A 17,879-nucleotide genomic window follows, 5' to 3' on the forward strand; every position below is an offset into this window, starting at 1 on the left:
CAACAGGAACACGTGATTGAATTTTGTTCATGATTGAACTATATGTAGAAAATAAATAAATTCTACTATTTGCTGATGCACAATTAGTTCAGGTATGTGTTAAAAATAAGTTGTACATAATGTTTCACGCTGCATATACAATACTAAATTTAATATTTTATAATCACACATGCACAGATGAAAGTATATCAGATAGTATAACGACGATACCCCAACATGGAAAATCGTAAAAAAATAAGACGTTATAAAATGGTTTATACAAGAACTACGAAAAATTATACGAGTACAATGTATCTCCACGCACATCAGCAATATGGAAAACTCTTGCCATAGCTCGACATTGTAATATTGAAAGTAGGTAAATAATATAAATTCATAATCTACATATTATGAATTGTGCATTAATATGATTTTATTTTTTTGTAAAACGGTTTCTTTGAAAATGAAAACAGTACAATAATAGCTTATTTATTATGACTCAGTAAGCAAAATGTGCACAATATGCTAACAGATTGGCAACAAATTCATTTACTAATAATCGTAAATTTCTGTCACAAAATATTTTTTTCCCTAGAAGAATGTATATTTTTTTCATTTATTTTTTAAATAAATAGTATAATTGTTACATTATATTCAGTAATAATGTTATAGGATTGCAAATATTGTAAGTCGTAACACGTGTTGTTTGTTAGGAAATAATTTTTGCACCGGAATAATGTCTCATTCATCAGTTCTTATATATCAATATATATATCATACTTCTAATATATCAAAAAGTTAAGAAAATATGACATATGATATATACTTTCGCAATATTTTTTTCATTTCTGAAATACACTTTATTTACAACAATCACTTCATTTTTATAACTGGGTTTACTCTACATTACAATTCTAAATTATATAATTCTTATACAGATAATACTGGAGTCCATAAAGGCATCAGAAATGCTGCTTGTAGAGACGATTACAATAACATTGCCGAACAACTTGGGGATTGCAGCGAGAGATCTGATGCGAATGACATTACCATGCAGTATTCCCCATGTACGACAAAGACAGCAAGAAATAAAGGAGATAATGACGACACAATTAACAGTAATAAATTTAACAGTAGTGACATAGATTGCATCGACGATGAAAATGAAATAAATAACGAAGAAAGTATGGATAATAGAATAACGGACAACTGTGACAACAACGAAAGTGAAACGAGAAAAGAAAAAGATGACGAAGATAGTTATATTACCGGAAGCGATGTGGATAACAACGATGAATGTATTGAGGAGCAAACGAGTGAAGAAGACGATATCGCATTCGACGATACTGTATTATTTTCAGAGTCCAATTTGACAATACGAGACATAATGATAATAGTCGTCGCATTTTCACTCCGATTTAAGCTGTCAGACGTTGCAAAATCTGCGCTTATAAACATGATAAAATTATTGGCCGAGCCAAAATTCGAAAAAATTAATATTTCCAAATATACTTTAGCTAAAGCATTCGATCCACCAGACAGCAAAGTAGTTTATCACTATTTCTGCGACAAGTGTCATACCAAAATTCTGTATTCGACGTCGAGAAAAAAGTTTATAAAACAATCAATAACGTGTGACTCTTGTAAAAAAAAAACATGTAATTTCATTGAGATCCAATAATTACTTCATGTCAATTGATGTAAGATATCAGTTAGAAATGCTTTTTTCTCACGAAGCAATCAAAGCTGAGATATTCGATTTTATTTCATCAAAAAGTAATAGTCATGCCAATAACTTAAATACATATATAAAGCATATAAAAAATGCATAATTAGAGGCGTTGTATTTCACAGCCAGAAGTATCACAAAGCGAGAAGGACGAACGATACAATGATTCAGTTACATTCAGGCGAATATGGTCAAATAATACACATCATTCTATTAAATAATGAATGTCACATGCAAATATCAAAAATTACAATTAGTTCCAACAAACCGTTTAATATGTCGTACATGGATAGGATAGAATCAGAAGATTATGTACACAGCTCAATAGTTTCCATAAGCGATGTCAAAAGTAAAGTTATTCACATAGATGTAGGATATTGTAGATATTTATGCAAATCTCCGAATATATTTGAAATTCAATGATAAATAAAACTTTGTAATAAATATAATTTTGTTTCTTCATTTATATACACACAGTCGAATATAATATTTATGACAAAAATTCGATTTAATTGCATTAAATCCGATTTTATTTTCATCCGAAAAATCTTAGAATTTCAAATTAAAATAAATTACTGTTGCTTACACAAAAATTGGATTCTTATTGCATTAAAACCGATTTAGTTATTATCCCTGAAATCGGTGAATTTTGGATTAAACCGGATTACAATCAACTCAATTACTAAAAATTGGCTATTATTATAACGAATTAAAATTGCATACTAGGCGGATTATTTTGGATTATACATTAAATCCGATTATTCGTGTTTATTTAGATTGACAACAATATTAAAATGTAATGATTTCGGATTGGAAATAATTCGCGAAAGCGATATTAAAACCGATTGTAATTTGTTCGGAATTAAAATCGATTACTTTTGAATCCGGGCGCGGATTGAACCGATTAAAACCGATTAAAACGGATTATGTTTTAATCGGTTTTAATCGACCATTTTCGGCAGGGTATGTCGTTGGTGCTACAGCCTTAAAGCCTGCGGCACACCGTACGATTTTTCGTATTAGATCGCATGTGAACGTTTTAATTGACGTAATATTGATATTAAAGACTTGTCGAGTCATCGTAATGCTCGCATGCAATCCAGCACGAAAACAAGCATCGTGTGCCGCTGGCTTAAGTCTCCTTGGTCGGTCCGATCTTATATTTAAGATCGTCTTAAGCCGAATCTACATTGATCGTATCGTAACGTCGCAAGTCGTAAGTCGTAGGCAAATTCACCAATTATGGTTGATTATTTTTGAAATAATCGACTGGTTGGTCAATTTGTCTACAACTTACGACTTGCGACGTTAGAATACGACCAATGTACATCCGGCTTAAAGTTCGAGCTTGAAATGCTACGCAGCTATTTGATTGATTGAATAAGGTCTTAAGTCAACTTCGGACCAGACTTAAGACTATAGCACACACTTTCCATAAGATATAACAGTAAGGTTTCGACCAATCGCGTTGCTCAATTTGGTTACGGACAACCAAATTGAGCAACGCGATTGGCCGAAACCTTACTGTTATGTCTTATGGAAAGTGTGTGCTATAGCCTTAAAGCCTGGAGCACATAAAAAAACTTAGACAGTAAAGCCACTGCCTTATTGCTCGACTGTGTTGGTCAATTCGTTTAAGTCTTAAGTTTAACTGTCTAAAGGCTGTAGCGTCGTCTAGAAGAGATTTTAAAGAGACTTAAGACGTAAGACTTAAGAAATTAATCAATTACAATCGAATATTCTCTTAATACTTGACTGATTGGTCAATTTCTTAAGTCTTACGCCTTAAGGCCCGGTTCCCAACTCGCTTTAACCGAAGTTTAACTCGTTAAACCTGGCTTAAGGAAAATGTTGTGTTCCATAATTGCTTTAAACTGCGGTTAACGTTAATTTCTTGCGGTTAAAGTTAAACGCTCAATTTTGGGCGTTTAATGAAGATAAACGAAGTTTACTACTGCAGGGCCAATTTCAGTGTCAAAATTTCTTATCATCGAGAACTACAGTATAATAGTAAGCTACAACTTTTTGAGGTTATATTGATATAATTTAGATTTATACATTGAATAATGGCTTTAGAATACATATTATCTTCATCTGAAGATGAATATTTTGAAAATGTAATTTATCGACGCCCAAAAATTATAAGAAGACGACCTTCATACTTAGAAGAATTTGATGACGTCGATTTTCATGCACGATTTCGTTTATCAAAGAACTCTGTTATTACAGTGCTAGCAGAAATTGAGCAGGAAATTTCTCATAAAACAGAACTGTAAGTATATAAAAAGTATTTATATAAATATTGGATTTATTTTAATAGATAGATTACATATAGTATAGATCACATTCTATAATAGTAATATAGAATAGAATATAGTAGCATCTAAGTCTGTTTTATAATAGATCAATGATATTCAATTAATTTCATAATATATGAAATTATTATTAACAACTTTATAATTATGTTGATAATATGTTCAAATGCACAAAATTTAGTATATTTAGTATATTTAGTATATTTTACCAAATTTAGTATGTTTTACATTCTAACCATTATCTAGTAAACACCAATAAATTTGTAAAATATTTGTTAAATATTGCACAAATCATATTATATTAAAATCAGAAAATAATAACATTGATATAATATTATTATTGATTCATATTGATATAGAATAAAAAAGAAATAAAATGATTAATTCATATTAAATTTTATTGCTAGAAACAATGCAATATCTCCAATAGACCAGCTTCTTTTGACTCTAAGATTTTATGCAACTGGAAGTCATTTCTTATCAGCAGCAGATTTTTCTGGAGTGAGTAAAACAAGTTCTCACAGAATTATTCATCACGTGACTGCTGCTATTGTTCGTCTTCGACCAAGATATATAAAATTTCCTATGCTTGCTGATGAAATAAAAAGAGAACAGATACAGTTTTTTAATATTGCACGATTTCCAAGAGTAATAGGTTGCATAGATTGCACTCATATAAAAATACAGTCATTTGGTAAGTAATTTTTAACATTTTAAAGAAAAAATATGTTACATACAATAAAACAATAAAATTGAGTGCATATTTTTACATATAAAAGCCACACATACAATTTATTTCTTAAATTACATTTACATTAAAACAAATTTTTTTAACACATCGAAATGAGAATTTATTTATAATATATATACAGGGTGTCCCATTTTAATGCCCCACCCCAAATAACTTTCTTATTTTTAATTTTAGAAAAAGATGTTTCAGACAAAAGTTGTATGGTTTCGAGGGGGACATAAGATGGTACCATTAATTTGATCTTGAAGAGTCACATGAAGGTTACGTGAAGATCATTTTCAATTTCTTAAATGGAACACCCTATATATTTTTGCATATTCTTGTAGCTTATCTCGAGAGCTTTCCAAAACACTATAAATAAACATTTTTTCATCAAGTACGTTTCGAGTAATGAGGCTTGAAATCATTTCTTAATTTTACATAAACCATAAAATATCTTGTAAAATATTCATTTTTTGATTATCTTACCTTAATACTTTTATGTACAAAATAATGAGAGAAATCCATTGGTGCAAAGAAAACATACAGTTGTTTTTAAGAAAAAAATATGTAATTTGCAATTAACAATTCCATATTTTTTCTTAAAAACAACTGTATGTTTTCTTTACACCAATTGATTTCTCTCATTATTTTGTACATAAAAGTATTAAGGTAAGATAATCAAAAAATGAATATTTTACAAGATATTTTATGGTTTATGTAAAATTAAGAAATGATTTCAAGCCTCATTACTCGAAACGTACTTGATGAAAAAATGTTTATTTATAGTGTTTTGGAAAGCTCTCGAGATAAGCTACAAGAATATGCAAAAATATATAGGGTGTTCCATTTAAGAAATTGAAAATGATCTTCACGTAACCTTCATGTGACTCTTCAAGATCAAATTAATGGTACCATCTTATGTCCCCCTCGAAACCATACAACTTTTGTCTGAAACATCTTTTTCTAAAATTAAAAATAAGAAAGTTATTTGGGGTGGGGCATTAAAATGGGACACCCTGTATATATATATATATTATAAATAAATTTGATTGAAAAAATATAACTTTTCTCTAAATAAATTCAAATACACACTTCTACATTTTTATATTTCTCAAAATATATATCTTTTATTTATTATTTTTGATTTTTAATCAACAAATTAAATAAATTTGTATTGTATTTTGATTTTTGCTACATACAAATTTTCATTTATAACTGCAAGTTAACTAACAATTATTTATTTTAGGTGGAAATAACGTTGAATATTTTAGGAATAGAAAAGGATATTTTTCTATAAATGTTCAAGCAATTTGCAATGCAAATTTAGAGATAACTGATCTTGTGTCTCGTTGGCAAGGATCAGTGCACGATGCTACAATATTTAATAATTCCAGAATACGTGCCTTATTTGAAGCTGGAACGTTTCCTTATAGAATTGTGCAAGAATTTCCTTATTTTCTAAAAAAAATGATTCATTGTCAGCTTCATTTGTATTGCTGTTTGTGATCTGCAATTCTTCACTCTTCTTAGATTTCAGTGTGTCTAGTGTCCATCCAGCCTAAATTAAGGAATTCGAATTTTCTTCTTCAAGTGTCTATAACAAATATAAATATTTTAAGACACTAATGATATTTCACTAATAATATTTTAAACATCAAATATATAAGATAAATAAGTATACATATATATATATATATATATATATATATATATATATATATATATACATACAATATGTACCTCAATTTGGAAATATTCATTATTTTCTTCACAGTTTTCATCATTTTTCGACTGTTTGCTGCACTGAGGATTATCTATGTCTACAATACATATCATGCTTTATTATAACTTATTTGTTAATACTAACAAAGAAATTAATACTAACAAATAAATTATTGATTTTTATTTTTAAATTCTTGTCCTAAAAAGAATAATTTTTCAAGTAAAATTATTTTATAGTACGTACTTGACATATGATCACTGTCAAATTTATTTTGTAAACCTTCAACTGATGGTTGAATAATACTTTTTACTCTTTCAGCGATTGGATCAATGATATTGATCTTTCCACCACCTATAGAAATTACCAAATTAATGATATATGTACAGTTTATATAGATATTTTTATATTATATATTTAACATGCATATTAATATTTAATATTGTTTTATATGTATATTAAATAAAATCATTTAATATTTAATAAAATATTATAATAAGATGTACCTGTTTTAAAAACTTCATTACGGATTTCAGCGTAATATTTTCTAGTTTTCTTCTTCAAATTATCCCAACAATTCTTTAAACTTGTAATATCTCGATGTCCTGAGATAGAATTGCTATTAAATTCATTTGTGATTTTTCCAACAAGTTTCTTTATCTTTGACACTAACATTGTCCGTCTTTTTATTTTCTATAATGTTTTTTTTCGCGTTCTATTATTTCAATTAATTTTATTTTCTCTAAATTTGAGAAATTTTGTTGTCTCTTCTTCTGATTTAATTGATTCTTAGCCATTCTGTATATCACAACTTCTTTAAGACTACTTGCAAATCCGTAGCTATTAACACGTACACATAACCTGTACAAAATTTCAGCATGTTTAAATCTTCCCGGTCTTCATTTATCAGTAACCAATCACAATTTATGTTCGACAAGAAACAGAGTTTCTTCGTATAGATTATAGGTTTAACTAAACTGTCGTTAAAAACATGCTATGGATCGCAATACGAGTTTAACCATAGCGTTAAATATAACGTTCGTTCAAATAAGTTCGGTTTAAACTCGATTTTGTGGAACCGGGCCTAAGTCTTCTTAAAATCTTATTGAAGACGCCACTTATAGCACACACTTTCCATAAAGGTACAATTTCATTGACGCTAAAAAGTAGCGTCAACCATTGGTTGAATAAAGAAGTAAGTAGTTGCTTCTTTGTTCAACCAATAGTTGACGCTACTTTTTAGCGTCAATGAAATTGCATCTTAAAGGTGCGGCCTCATTGACGCTAAAAAGTAGCGTCAACCATTGGTTGAACAAGGAGGTAAGTATAGTTGCTTCATTGTTCAACCAATGGTTGACGCTACTTTTTAGCGTCAATGAGGCCGCATCTTAAGACATAACAGTAAAGTTTCGACCAATCGCGTTGCTCAATTTGGCTGTCGTAACCAAATTGAGCAACGCGATTGGTCGAAACCTTACTGTTATGTCTTATGGAAAGTGTGTGCTATAAGGCCGCAGCACACACTTTTGCATAAGCGCATAACCATAAGCATAAGAAAATTGATTAGTTCATTTTCTTATGCATATACTTGGGGACCAATCAATTTCCTTATGCTTATGGTTATGCTTATGGTTATGCGCTTATGCAAAAATGTGTGCTGCGGTCTATAGCCTTAAGTTTTTTTATGTGCTCCAGGCTTAAAATGTAAGATCGGACCATGGACGTAAGAAATACTGGACAGAGTGTATTGCTGCGGGGGTGAAGCTCAAAGGGTGAGAGGAAAGAAATGTCTACTGCAACGGAATATGAGGCATGTAAGATGGCGACGGATATTAATTTTACGGAGTGTGATATTTTTGAATTTCTTAATATTCAGAAATGATTCGGAATAACACAGCTATTTCAGATGATAGATTATTTCACGGAATCTCTCATATTTTATTCGATTTACGACCGTGCGACGTGAAAATAGATGCTAAATCTGAGGCATCTAAAATGGCCGCGACAATAAATCCCTTACCCCTCAGGCTTCACACCTAGAGAACCTCTAGGAGAGAGAATGGACAACTGATCATGTGACATGTGATCAAGCTTTTTCATGATTGGCTGGCAGAAAATGTATCAATTTTAGCTATTGCGACGCCAATGCAAAATATGATGACACACAAATAGGTTAATATATGTGTGTCATGTGTGTCCTATTTGTGTGTCATCATATTTTGCATTGGCGTCGCAATAGCTAAAATTGATACATTTTCTGCCAGCCAATCATGAAAAAGCTTGATCAGTTGTCCATTCTCTCTCCTAGAGGTTCTCTATTCACACCTCTTGTCTAAAAGAGTACTTTATCTGTCCTGTATTTCTTACGTCCATGGATCGGATTATGAATACCGGCCATTGTAGACGCCGCATAAAGTCCGTGACGAAGCAGTCTCGTCTTGATTGGTTGAATTCCGATTCGCAATTCGCATATCAATTCAATCCGCATCCGCAATGCGTTGTGTGACACGGGCTTAACGCGTTGCCACGTCCTGTGTACAGGAGCCTTTACAACTATATTTGCTTGGACCTTGTGATTCACAAATTGTTAAATCAACTAATTTCGGGAATAATTCTACTCATAATCGCGATCAGTTCTTACAAAACGCAGATCTTGTGTATAACGAATCATTGGCCAATTAATTTAAAAAAAGGTTTCGCGTACATAGTACTTCAATTGTCATCGATCCCTATTGTAGAGAAAATTCTCGCGCGTTGCTTAGTTGGGTGGTAACCATTGTATTAGGCGTTGCGCCGATGCATTGTGTGTAACAGTGTGTAGTATACATTGAAGTGTCATGAAAAAGTGATTATCACATTGAGTGAAAACTATCCATTTCGAAAATAGGATATGCGATGCGAAGCTTTCAAGGAGAATAATCTAGTGAAGAAAAGTTGTTTGTAATAGAGAAGCCAACATATATAACTCTTAAGTTCATATTCTGATGGCAGAAATACACAAAAATAATTCTTATGTTCGTTCATGACGATAGATATACAAAAATTATCATGTAAAGTCCTTTTCGTACATATTTATAAAGTTGCGAATTTAATTTAATTATTAAGTTTTGGAAGGTCTGATAGCTTTCTTGGAGTTTTTTATTTAAAAAAGAAACGTAATGAAAAAATTTTTAAATAAATAGAAGGTTAAAAAGGAAGAAAGAAACAAATATTTTACACTTTATTATCACAGCTATATAAAATATGTGAGTGAAGATGTCAAAACTGAGGCTATGTATTACCACATTCTTGAACAACATTGAGCTTCCTATAACTTGTGAATAAAGTCGTAAAACAAAGGAAAAAGGTATACAGATAAAGTATTGAACTTATTTACAATTTCATTTTATCATGAATATTATTACACTTTATATTTATTACCATTATTACATATGCTATATGATATATCACATATATTTAATATTAAATATATCCTTTCATATTAGTGAATTATAGATTATATGATAAAATATCATTTACGATATCATATAAATGCTTATTTGTAAGATTGTCTAGAGAAGATAATTTAAATTATATGTTATGTCTTTTATAGGAAGTGAGAGAGGCGGGTTTTTACAAAATATTTAACATTAATGAAATAGTTTATCACTTAAAAATATTATTTGTTATATATATTTTATATATAATATATATAATATGAGTTTTATATATAATATGAATAAGAAAATTATATAAAATATATCAAATTATTTATAAATTTAATAAATTCTTAACCTAACTTGCAAAGAATAAAGAATAACCTGTACAAATTATAGGGCTTTTTATGCAAATATATCTTAAATGGGAAACAAAATTGATGATTTTGGAAATATGAAGCTCTCAACTATTCAAGAGAGCGAAAGAAAACTGCCCCAAAACCGAATCTCTAATGATGAGATCACAATGAATGATACTATTAATGATAAATGTCTAGAAGATAACAGAACTTTAGCAAGGGAAGAGGGTCCTATGGTATCAAATCTCCCTCTTTTATTTGCTAATGGATATCCTACATCTTTGGAGAAAATTACAATGGTGTATAAAATTTAATCTAATATATCTTCTATTATTTTGATATGCTCTACATTGAATTATTTTATATTTTGTAATTAAATAATTTAAAGTAAATAAAACTACACGATAACTTAAATTCTATTTATGAATATTCATAAACATGTATTAATGAATACTATATTCTGCAGGTACAATTGGAACGTTTTATATTGTTTATGGTTCATTGTTCATTAGGCCATGATACTACTAAGGTTATTAACAGACCCAAGTGGTGGCCTCAAGATGTTAAATTTTCAAATCCACTAACAAGACCTAAAAAGATAAATGATGTAAGCAATCTTTTATTATTTATTATTATTATTATTTTTTATTATTATTATTATTATTATTATTATTATTATTATTATTATTATTATTAATAACAATATCTTAGGCCTCTCTTATAGATTGAAGTATTATAAAACCACATAAACTGTTTTTTCAAAAACATTGATTCAAGAATGTCATTTTAGAATTGGATGGCAAACCTAAAAAAATTGGTTTTTCGATGTTACACATACCATAGAAGTGAATATTTGTTACGTTTTTGCTCTTATTTAGCAGAATATCCTCATGAAGAATTAGAATATGTTAATAATTGGGATTCAACAACTAGTTTATATCATAAAAGTACAGGGAAGCTATTAGTGACCTTTCGCAATGAAAACATGGTGTGTATGTTTCGAATCCTAAAATATAAATAGAATTATATTATTCTGAAATATAGAATTATATTAGAATTTAAAAAAAAAGTGTATATATATATATATATATATATATATATATATACACGAGGATCGTTTGATAAATTTGGTAAAAAAGCAAGTAAAACACATTGTTTTGGAAAAAATCTACGTTATTTCTCAACATAGTCTCCATTGAGGTATCTATACACTTGGTCGAACGAGATTCCAATTTTTTAACCGTCGAAAAAATAGACTGTCTCAAAACTTGCAAAATACTCGTTGAATTTCACCGAAATTTACCAAACTTATCAAACGACCCATGTATATATATATATATATATATATATATATATATATATATATATATATAGAGAGAGAGAGAGAGAGAGAGAGAGTTTAATGTATCTTGCTCTTTTTGATTTAATAAATGAGAAAGTTTCTTATGTTTACAGTATTATGACAAAAAAAATGACAGTCCTCGAAGAACACTGTTATCTCATAATGCATCTTCATCAGGTTATGGAAGTAAAACTAAACAACAAGCCTCCATGATGGTTCAATCACCATGTGATGATATTTATTTGTGTGATAATTGTGATGCTGAATTCATAGGTCTTGCCAAAATGAAGGTATTCTGTCATCAGATTTATCACATAACTCATTTCTTGTTATATATTAAATTTATTATATGATAAAATGTTTAACATTATTTATTTATTTATTGTTTAGCAACACGAAAAAATGTGTTGCGGACAAGACCATGGTAATGGCTCACGCTCGCCTACCCCAGATCTATCTATAGTCGAGCCTGAATTACAACAGGATCAATTTCTGGAATATTTCCAATTATCTTCAAATAAGACTGAAACTAAGTCCATTTGTGCGAATAACGCGAGTGTTCCTGATAACAATATTGTTAGACGAACTTCTCGGCGTGTTAGGAGTTCTTTTAGTTTCGCGCGGTACGCCACTATTCCATTCTCATCGCCCGCAGGTATAATACTTGCCAAAAAATCGAAAGCGATGACTGAAGACACGCAACAAGAACGATTAGATAGAATCGAAAGGCATGTTATTGCACCTGTATTGAACGATTCATACAGACCAAAATGGCTAGACACAGAAGTAGATTGTGATAGATGGATAGTGACATACAAACAAAACCGAGATAAACTGACAAATGATTATGTGCATCAATATAAATTTGTGAACTCTTTTAAAAGCAAACCAAGTATGTACCTTATTATATTAAATATTATACATTTTAATATCATTAGGCATTATATATTTTACTTTGCTATTATCAAAGTGATACAAATTAATTGAAATACAATCAATCTTTCGTATTATCTACTCTATTTTTATAGTCTCTACTTTCTTTTCTTCACTGTTTTTCTGTTATTGTATATTTGCATGACTATATGGCTATACATAAAATCAAAAAGAAAGTGAAACAGATATATTATACATCTATATAACTTTATTTTCCAATATAGATAATTTCCTTTATCAGTTTTATATATATATATATATATATATACAGGGTGGGGCATTTATCTTGAGACATCGAAATATCTCGTAAAGTCTAAAAGATACGAAAAAATGTTTCAGACAAAAATTGTATGGTTTCAATGGGGACATAAGATGGTGTCATTAGTTTGATGTTGAAGAGCTATCTGAAGGTCACATAAAGGTCATCTCCAACTTTTTAAATGGGACACCCTATATGTTTTTGCATATTCCTGTAGCTCATCTCGAGAGCTTTCCAAAACACTATAATTAAGTTAGTTTTCATTAAGTACTTTCCGAGTTATGAGGCTTGAAATTATTTCTTAATTTTACATAAACCATAAAATACCTAGTAAAATATTAATTTTTCGATTCTTACCTTAATGCTTTTATGTACAAAATAATGAGAGAAATCAATTGGTGTAAAGAAAACACATAGTTATTTTTAAGAAAAAATAATTAATTGTTAGTTGCAAATTACATATTTTTTCTTAAAAATAACTATGTGTTTTCTTTCCACCAATTGGTTCCTCTCATTATTTTGTACATAAAAGCATTAAGGTAAGATAATCGAAAAATAAATATTTTACTAGATATTTTATAGTTTGTGTAAAATTAAAAAATGATTTCAAGCCTCATAACTTGGAAACTACTTAATGAAAACTAACTTAATTATAGTGTTTTGGAAAGCTCTCGAGATGAGCTACAAGAATATGCAAAAGCATATAGGGTGTCCCATTTAAAAAGTTGGAGATGACCTTTATGTGACCTTCAGGTGGCTCTTCAAGATCAAACTAATAACACCATCTTATGTCCCCCTTGAAACCATACAATTTTTGTCTGAAACATTTTTTCGTATCTTTTAGACTTTACGAGATATTTCGATGTCTCAAGATAAATGCCCCACCCTGTATATATATATATATATATATATATATATATATATATATATATATATATATAATGTACAAAATATTGTATACTAATTGATTGATCTTATGAAATAAATCATCTAAACATTTTTAATATTATAGTGATGATATATAAGATACATTGATTTTTACTCAATCAAATATCAATATTAAAATAAATATGAATATGAAAACTAAAATATTGAATAAATAAGCTACATAATTGTAAAACAATTATAAATTATAAAATTTAAATATAGAGAAAAAAAAAGATCAAAATGACCATTAAATTGTTTCATTAATCTTTAAAAATCACATATTGATCATTTTTATCTTATTGATATTTTAACAATAGAATGTTCCAAAGACTTTAATTAATAAAAAAAGTTAAAAATTTGTTTTAATTTTTGTTGATGTGATTATTTTCTACAGATATAAAAAAAATACATATAATTTTTTGTAATTTTTTCAAGCATTTTGAGACAACTGAAATTGCTATTGTAATCCATATTGTGACTCAGGAACAGAGTAGAAAAATCTAACTTACAAGAGTTAAAGATGAATTGCGTGTGTGTATGTGTGTGTGTGTGTGTGTGTGTGTGTGTGTGGTGTGTGTGTGTGTGTGTGTGTGTGTGTGTGTGTGTGTGTGTATTGTGTGTGTTCATATTGTTTATTTATTAAATTAATTGAAATACTATATATACAAAATGAGAAAAGAAATAATATAATCTTATATTTACGAATAAAATCATGAATATATATAGTCATATAGTTATGTAAATTAAATAATAGAAAAGCAGCAAAAAGAAAAATAAGATTGATTAAGAATGAAAGTAAAAAAAAAAAATATATATATATATATATATATATATATATATATATATATACACTGGATGTGTTAAAAAAGTTTGGACACGGTCGAATATCTCGATAAGGAAGATTTATACTAGAAAGTGTTTCACACAAAAGTATGGCTTGAAGGGGGCCATCAGATGGTGGCAATGATTTGGAGTCATTTGAAGGTCACCGTCAATTTTTTAAATGGAGCAAAATATTTTTTATTGCATATTCGTGTGGCTTATCTCGAGAGCTTTTAAAAACACTACAATTAAGTTAGTTTTCATTAAGTACTTTCCGAGTTATGAGGCTTGATATCATTTCTTAATTTTACATAAATCGTAAAATATTTAGTAAAATATTCATTTTTCGATTATTCTACCTTAATACTTTTACTTGTACAAAATAATAAGAAGAATCAATTGGTGTAAAGGAAAAACATAGTTGTTTTTGAGAAAAAATATAGAATTGTTAATTGCAAATTACAATTTTTTCTTCGAAACAATTATGTGTTTTCTTCACACCAATTGATTCCTCTTATTATTTTGTACATAAAAGTATTAAGGTAAGATAATTGAAAAATGAGTATTTTACTAGATATTTTATGGTTTATGTAAAATTAAGAAATTATTTCAAGCCTCATAACTCGAATCAATCGGTGTAAAGAAAACATACAGTTGTTTTTAAGAAAAAATATGGAATTTTTAATTGCAAATTACATATTTTTTCTTAGAAACAACTATGTGTTTTCTTTACACCAATTGATTCCTCTCATTATTTTGTACATAAAAGTATTAAGGTAAGATAATTGAAAAATGAATATTTTACAAGATTATATTTACAAGATTTTATGGTTTATGTAAAATTAAGAAATGATTTCAAGCCTTATAACTCAAAAAGTACTTAACGGAAAGGTACTTAATTATAGTGTTTTGGAAAGCTCTTGAGATAAGCTACAAGAATATATGTAATGAGAAAATGTAGGTTCCATTTAAGAAATTGAAGGTGACCTTCGTGTGACCTTCAAATAACTCTTCAAGGTCAAACCAATGGTACCATCTTATGTCTCCCTCGAAACCATACAACTTTTATCTGAAACATTTTTCTCTAAACTCAACAGCGTTGGAAATATTCGCCTGGCTAGATTAAAATGAAACACTCTGTATATATGTATATATATGTGTGTATATATATATATATGTATATATATATATATATACACACATATACATACACACACACATACACATACACACAGAGTGTCCCATTATAATTTTCGGATCAAAATATCTTAATTTCATGAGATTATAGAAAAAAATGTTCAAACTAAAGTTGTATGGTTTCAAGGGGGGGCATAAAGATAGTGACAATTATTTGGCCTTGGACAGTCGTTTGAAGGTTACATGAAGATCATCACCTTCAAATTCTTAAATGGAAATCCTCATTTTTTTTTACATATTATTTACTTCGAGAGCTTTTCAAAACACTATAATAAAGTATTTTTTCATTGAATACTTTTCGAGTTATCAGACTTGAAATAATTTCTTAATTTTACAGTAACCTTAAATTATTTAGTAAAATACTCATTTTTCGATTATCTTACCTTAAACTTTTATGTATAAAATAATGAAAGGAATCCATTGGTGTAAAGAAAACACATAATTGTTTCGAAAAAAAATGTAATTGTTAAGTGCAAATTACATATTTTTTCTCTTCAAAAATATTTTTACATACAAAGATACATTTTAGAATAGATTTTTTTTATTAATCATTTATTATAATAAATGTTCAAAATGTTATCCATTGTTTTTTGAACAAAAATATGAACGATTCTCAAATTCTGAATGAACTTTTTGAAAAGTTGCTACAGGAGCTAGCTGTGCATTCTTATACAATTCTTCAATGCAAATCGTTTATATTTTCTACTAATATTTCATAAACAACGGATTTTAAGTGCCCCCACGGAAAAAGTCTTTCAAAAAATTTTCGAAGAAGTAGCTACCTTGATAAAAAAGATGAAAAAATTTCGTTTACATTTAATGTACTTAAATGTATTCTCGAAAACAAAATTGACGTCTTTTGGCATTTTTCGCAAAAAATAGTAAATCGTGAAATAAATGAATGGAAAGTTTTAAAATGAACATTCTGCATATATATTTATTTATTTATCTGTGATTTTATATAAAGAAAAGTAGAGATAGTATAGATAATATTACATCAAAAAATTATCATAATTGAAATATAAAATATAAAATATATAATATAAAATATATACATATCAGAATTTTTTAAAAAGTACATACAATTTATGTTCTTTTTAGTGCTGAATATACGATCACAATTGCTATACGCCACATGTCGACCAATTTATGTTATTCTTACTCGCCTGAGTGAAAAACAAATTGATGAATTAAAGAAGGATTCCTCAAAATATCAATGTCCTCAGAAAAATATTAATGTACGAAAAGTTTTATTAATGAGAAGAGTGGGTCCAGCTTGCAAAACAAAACTGAAAAAGGCAACTTTTGAAAATGCGTCGTTTGTATCTTCGAAACGTAAAGCACCATCGGGAAATGAATTAGATCCGATTATTATTGAAGATGAAGATATTAGTACAACAACTAAAGAGACTTTAATTACATTTGCTGCTATAAAATCATCTGTGGATAATATGGAGACTATAAAACCAATCAAAGAAAGGAAATGTCCATCGAATACAATAATGTTAATTGATCTCTGTTCATCTGACGAAGAAGAAAATGATCAGAATAATCGAACAACTTGCGACGAGAATAGAGATCCTATGATTACCATGGATTCTCCAAGTGCAAAATCTCTCCTGCGAAAATTGACGCCGAAACAAACTTTACGCGAAACTTTGCATTTACCACGTACACTTATTGACAGATTAGTTATCGAACAACATGTGGAACGAAGATAAGAACAAGAATAAATTTTATCCGTTAAATGGACATGTATGTTTCTTTTTCTGATCATGGGTACTTTATATAAGATATTATTGAGATAATAACTTATTCAATTTTTATGTTATATTTCTTATCCTATTTACATATTTATTATCCTATTGATTGATTAATTGATAATAATTGAATAATTCATACTAAATTATCATTATTATAATTTCACGATATTTGAGGAATACAAATGAAGTTATAAATGGAATAGATCAATTGATCAAAAATTAGAATTATAGAATATGTAGAAATTTGTTGTCACACCTACAAAATATGATGAAATATGATTATAATATATATAGGCATATTATAATTTTCAATATAAAATAAATTTCAATTTTTAAAATAGATATGGATATCAAACTATGTACATATAAGGTTTTGAATAGAATA

At 28.5% G+C, this 17,879-nt stretch overlaps 3 protein-coding genes and 1 pseudogene across 5 annotated transcripts; 3 read left to right on the forward strand and 1 right to left on the reverse strand.

The window, feature by feature from the left end:
- Window positions 1-180: 180 nt before the first annotated feature.
- On the forward strand, window positions 181-2,122 carry LOC112638889 (annotated as a pseudogene).
- A 1,194-nt stretch (window positions 2,123-3,316) lies between these two features.
- Window positions 3,317-6,309, forward strand: LOC112638933 (putative nuclease HARBI1). 3 transcript variants are annotated; one of them, XM_025411578.1, is made up of 5 exons: window positions 3,319-3,411; window positions 3,485-3,718; window positions 3,785-3,980; window positions 4,431-4,717; window positions 6,003-6,309. In XM_025411578.1, exons 2-5 carry the CDS (start codon window positions 3,640-3,642, stop codon window positions 6,260-6,262), a joined length of 822 nt encoding a protein of 273 aa, XP_025267363.1. In that variant the 5' UTR covers window positions 3,319-3,411; window positions 3,485-3,639; the 3' UTR covers window positions 6,263-6,309. The 3 variants fall into 3 exon arrangements, with proteins under 3 accessions (XP_025267371.1, XP_025267356.1, XP_025267363.1); XM_025411586.1 differs by having other exon boundaries at window positions 3,317-3,718; window positions 3,938-3,980; XM_025411571.1 differs by having other exon boundaries at window positions 3,318-3,718.
- On the reverse strand, window positions 6,159-7,606 carry LOC112638947. The gene is made up of 4 exons (XM_025411592.1): window positions 6,983-7,606; window positions 6,723-6,830; window positions 6,497-6,576; window positions 6,159-6,350 (listed from the first exon to the last, which is right to left on the reverse strand). The coding sequence occupies exons 1-4, from the start codon at window positions 7,149-7,151 to the stop codon at window positions 6,315-6,317; spliced, it is 393 nt and encodes a 130-aa protein (XP_025267377.1). The 5' UTR covers window positions 7,152-7,606; the 3' UTR covers window positions 6,159-6,314.
- Window positions 7,607-8,998: 1,392 nt separating this feature from the next.
- Window positions 8,999-17,554, forward strand: LOC105254389. The gene is made up of 8 exons (XM_011263033.3): window positions 8,999-9,526; window positions 9,709-9,822; window positions 10,292-10,550; window positions 10,718-10,858; window positions 11,042-11,239; window positions 11,707-11,883; window positions 11,984-12,485; window positions 16,833-17,554. The coding sequence occupies exons 3-8, from the start codon at window positions 10,317-10,319 to the stop codon at window positions 17,450-17,452; spliced, it is 1,872 nt and encodes a 623-aa protein (XP_011261335.1). The 5' UTR covers window positions 8,999-9,526; window positions 9,709-9,822; window positions 10,292-10,316; the 3' UTR covers window positions 17,453-17,554.
- The last annotated feature ends 325 nt before the right edge of the window (window positions 17,555-17,879 follow it).

This window comes from Camponotus floridanus, unplaced genomic scaffold (assembly GCF_003227725.1).
Source record: "Camponotus floridanus strain SB8 unplaced genomic scaffold, Cflo_v7.5 scaffold106, whole genome shotgun sequence".
Lineage (NCBI taxonomy): Eukaryota > Metazoa > Arthropoda > Insecta > Hymenoptera > Formicidae > Camponotus > Camponotus floridanus.

Coding starts and splice junctions, on each gene's coding strand:
- LOC112638933 (XM_025411571.1), top strand. CDS start 3,640: ATGAAGATAAACGAAGTTTACTACTGCAGGGCCAATTTCAGTGTCAAA. Junction 3,981..4,430: donor ATTTCTCATAAAACAGAACT/GTAAGTATATAA, acceptor TTTTATTGCTAG/AAACAATGCAATATCTCCAA. Junction 4,718..6,002: donor TATAAAAATACAGTCATTTG/GTAAGTAATTTT, acceptor TATTTATTTTAG/GTGGAAATAACGTTGAATAT.
- LOC112638947 (XM_025411592.1), bottom strand. CDS start 7,151: ATGTTAGTGTCAAAGATAAAGAAACTTGTTGGAAAAATCACAAATGAA. Junction 6,831..6,982: donor TAATGAAGTTTTTAAAACAG/GTACATCTTATT, acceptor TAATTTCTATAG/GTGGTGGAAAGATCAATATC. Junction 6,577..6,722: donor TGACAGTGATCATATGTCAA/GTACGTACTATA, acceptor TATGTATTGTAG/ACATAGATAATCCTCAGTGC.
- LOC105254389 (XM_011263033.3), top strand. CDS start 10,317: ATGGGAAACAAAATTGATGATTTTGGAAATATGAAGCTCTCAACTATT. Junction 10,551..10,717: donor CTTTGGAGAAAATTACAATG/GTGTATAAAATT, acceptor TATATTCTGCAG/GTACAATTGGAACGTTTTAT. Junction 11,240..11,706: donor CCTTTCGCAATGAAAACATG/GTGTGTATGTTT, acceptor TTATGTTTACAG/TATTATGACAAAAAAAATGA.